We start from the raw sequence: 4,045 nt of genomic DNA on the forward strand, positions 1-4,045 counted from the left end.
TAGATTAATTTAATCATGACATGTATACCCTTTGTCACGTACTAGATTCTGCTAAATGGGACATCTTGAGGTATCATTTGTCTTGGAAGGGGTTTAATATTAAGTGATCCTCTATCACCTTACCTTTTTGTATATTGTTAAAACCTATCGTCACTAATGTTAAAAAGCGAAAAGGGAGGGGAAGTTGAAGGTCTTAAAAGTCAGAAAAGAAGTATTCAATATCACATCTACTTTATGCTGATTATAGCTACCTATTCTTTAAAGTCAACAAAGAATCCTGGCATGAAAAAAACACTCCTTGATCAGTTTTGTAACATATCATGACTATGTAAAAATTACAAATAGTTTAAATTAATGCTCGCCAAAATTCAAAAGAATGTTTTACGACAGATGGAGGAAAATGTTTGGGCTTTGGTATGGGTCAACTAAACAAAAGAAGTACGTTCTTCCAACCATTCTTAATAGAATGGAATCTAAGCTTGCTGTTTGGAAAGCTAAATTTCTCGGGCAAGGTGGTAAACTTACCTCGATCAAGTCAAATTTGTCAAGCTAACTGCTTTACAAAGTATCCTGCTTCCGAGCTCTAAAGAACATATGCAATGAGATGGACCATTGATGCCCAAGTTTTGGTGGGGGGAAGACCAAAATACTACATTACATAAACTGGGATCAAATTTGCAATAGTAAGTTATCTGGAGGACTAGGCATAAGAAAAAATGAACATCATGAATAAAGCTCTACTAGTAAAGCAAGCATGCAGAATTGTTAGTTATCATAGCTAGCTCTTCAAGGAAAATTTCCTTGAATGCCAACCAAAATCACGTAACTCGTGTACTTGGAGAAACATTATGAACATAAGGGATCTAATCAAACATAACATCACGTAACAGAGAAAAAATAGGTTAAATGATCCAAGCCATTTGGAGGAAGAGAATTATGAATAGGTTCGAGATGAATTGCAAAGTATGGACCCTCGAAGATGGTGGGAAGCAAAATCTCTATTTGAAGGCAACAAGAGACCGAGATGGTAACTTTTCAGCAAAATCATCATACTCTCACGAGCTCAACAATCAAAGTGGCAGATGGTTGAATTTCCACAACATGAACATTTCGAAGATGCTTGAAGGATGTTGTGGTCGGCTAAAATACCTTTTAAGATTGTCGTCTTTGTGTGGAAGATTCACTACCTTGCAAAGCCAAAATTCATAAAAGAATTAGATCCATGGCTACTGAGTGCACATTCTGTTAAAGCTGAAATAGAGACCTTATATCATCTCTTTTGCAAATGTAACTTTGCAAAGCAGTTTGGCTCACCACTTAAAATCCGTACGTATAACCTTGGAGTTAATTTAATAAGGGATAGGATCATGCTAATCATGGAACATGCAAGGGGCGAAGAACTCATGCCTGAAAACTTTGTTGGCTTTTCCATTACTCTGTGGAACATTTGGACCCATAAGAACAACGTTTAATTTGAAGGTGCCACACCAAATACCACAACAGTGGTGAGTATCAACATACAAAGTTTAATTTTTTTTTTTTTTAAACTCTAAATTTAAGCTTCAAAGCACGTTTTAAAGAGCCGAGAATTTTTTTTTCCTCGTTACTGCAATTGTTGGTATTGGTTTAGCACATTTGGAGAATGGCAAAGAACTTAATTCATCACATCCACAAACTCAGCAAGCCATCAGAAAATTCACAAAATGTAAAAAAAAACAGAACCCTTCAATCATAGATGCAAATGACATTGATGATTAAATATGATTGATGCTGTCCTTTAATCACTCATCATACACATCAATATAATATATCCTGCAAATGTAAACTGTTCTCTTAATGACTCTCAATGCCAAGTCTAAAGATAATTATGAGACAATCTAAAATGGATCTTTGGAGAAAGTAAAAGTAGAAAATAAATTAGTGACCTTTGACAACACTGTTCAAGGTATAAAACTAGGTAAGTATTAGTAGTATTACCCTTTTTCAAGCAATAGTTCCAAGTTCTCGATTCAGATAGTCTACAAACATCCTCTTTGCACTGCTGGAATCGGAAGGGGGAGGTCGTCCACTCAAACTTGTTTGTCCTGTTAACTTGATGAATGTTCTCCGCAATCTCCGTAGCTCCGGCAACCCAACCGATCTAGAAATATCGATATTCGGTAAACCTTGACCAATGGAGATACTGGCAAGAGGTCCTCCAATTGACTGGGATTGTGCTTCCACAATAGCATTAATCACCTCCTGCGTGGCTCTGTCCATCTCATACAGTGAATTTGCCTCTGAAAACCGGGTATTTTGTGTGGCAATGGTTGGCTGCAAAATCTTAACATCCCGAGATTTCGAGTCTGCTTTTTTTGTCAAATACGAAACCACATCTACAATGGCAATAGAAGATCTCTCCACTCCATCATTATGAGCCCATAGCTCGAACAAAGGTGAATCCCAACGATTTCTTCTATCCGGTTTCTCAAATCTTCTAACTAAATCCTCAAATATCACATCATTATATGCAGCCTCTCCCTTCTCCCGACGCTCTTCATTCCATTTCCTACATTGCGATTCTCTAACATCACAGTACAACACACAGTACCTTATCCCAGCAGCACGAGCCAAACACCACAACTCGTATCGATAACCCTTGATACTGTTCAAAGAATCAACTATAATGATATTATCTCTGGAGACAGACCTATCAACTTCGGACCTAAGCACTCCCCGTAAATTCTTCTCTGATGGCATATTAGCATAGCTCTGATTACGATCAAGATGAAATGAAGTCTCATCGATGATCCTTACAGTCTGTTTACACTCTGATTCATTCAGAGCTTCAGCTAGACATTTCGCAGCTGTCGACTTCCCACTGCACGGCTGCCCACAAATTACCACCAATGCCATCTTTTTTTTTAAAGTCTTTTTCTTACAAAATTGGGTTTAGACCGCAGCTCGCTAAGCTGCAGTTCCTTGAAATCTCACTGTTCATAAATTAAAAAAGTAATTCAAATCAAGATTTTCCTTTGCCTCAAATTTTTACATATACTTGCTAATACTGTAACATTCTTCAAAGTTTTCAGATTACATAAGACATGTATAGTTTTATAGGAAACTATATGGAAGATATAACTGAAACCCAGATCGTATTTCAGCAAGATGCAGAAATAAAATAAATAATCTAGAAAAATTGCAAAAGAATTAAATTAGGGATCAGAAGAATCCTGCAAAAAGCAGTAAGAAAAAGGACCAAAGATTAAACCGCCAAAAAGTTCTAAAAACTTGAAAACCGTAGTTAAGTAAATTACCTTGGTCGGAGATTTGAATAACAGACAGGCAGAGAGGGAGGTCGCGTTAGGAGGAATCCGCCGACCTGAATGGAAAGGCATGTAATGGAACACTAAGCTTCCATCATATTTTTGCACTTTATGGATTTTCTTATATTTGGGCCCTTTGATTTGGTCAAGATTGGGCCTTCAGTCCCAACTTACCAATAGTTCATTTTAATGAATATATGTTAAATTTTGTTATTAGTCCCTGTATTATGTGTTAGTTGTGGAATTAGTTCAGCTACTTTAATTGGCCAATTTTTATTGTTGTACTTTTTAAATTTTAAACTTCTAGTTGACCCGAATGATATAAATTGAGTCCCTTAAGTCAAATTAAGCTATTATTCCTATATTATGCGTATTCTTCAATTTAATTTTCTTTAGTATCTATACTTTTCGTATTTTTAAAATGGGATAATGGCAAGAAAGGCCCTTGTACTTTAGGTTTGTTCTAATGTGACACATGTATTTTCAAAATGTCCAATTTCATACATGTACTTTTGTTTTCGTTAAATATTTCGGTACCTAACCTTGATTACGTCATATTTTATGTTGATGTGGCATGTTGCCCAACCAAGGGCTGCCATGTGATTGTTTGTTGACATTTGACTTGCTAGGTGAGGTCCTTACGAGCAATTCTTCTTTTTCTCGTGGAAAATTTGGAGAAATATAACATTTTTATTGAAAATTATAGTCCTTTCAAAAATATAATTTTTTTTATAAATTCA

General features: G+C 35.9%; 1 protein-coding gene across 3 annotated transcripts; it reads right to left on the bottom strand.

Moving 5' to 3' along the window:
• Window positions 1-624: 624 nt before the first annotated feature.
• LOC108480090 (protein KTI12 homolog) lies at window positions 625-3,435 on the bottom strand. Of its 3 annotated transcripts, XR_001870545.2 has the most exons (4): window positions 3,297-3,435; window positions 1,978-2,972; window positions 1,315-1,436; window positions 625-1,187 (listed from the first exon to the last, which is right to left on the bottom strand). XR_001870545.2 is itself a non-coding variant. In XM_017782942.2 (3 exons), exon 2 carries the CDS (start codon window positions 2,893-2,895, stop codon window positions 1,984-1,986), a length of 912 nt encoding a protein of 303 aa, XP_017638431.1. In that variant the 5' UTR covers window positions 2,896-2,972; window positions 3,297-3,435; the 3' UTR covers window positions 625-1,187; window positions 1,978-1,983. The 3 variants fall into 3 exon arrangements, 2 of the variants coding, with proteins under 2 accessions (XP_017638431.1, XP_017638430.1); XM_017782942.2 differs by lacking the exon at window positions 1,315-1,436; XM_017782941.2 differs by lacking the exons at window positions 625-1,187; window positions 1,315-1,436 and having other exon boundaries at window positions 1,725-2,972.
• Between the last annotated feature and the right edge of the window lie 610 nt (window positions 3,436-4,045).

This window comes from Gossypium arboreum, chromosome 3 (genome assembly GCF_025698485.1).
Source record: "Gossypium arboreum isolate Shixiya-1 chromosome 3, ASM2569848v2, whole genome shotgun sequence".
NCBI classification, from domain to species: Eukaryota; Viridiplantae; Streptophyta; class Magnoliopsida; order Malvales; family Malvaceae; genus Gossypium; species Gossypium arboreum.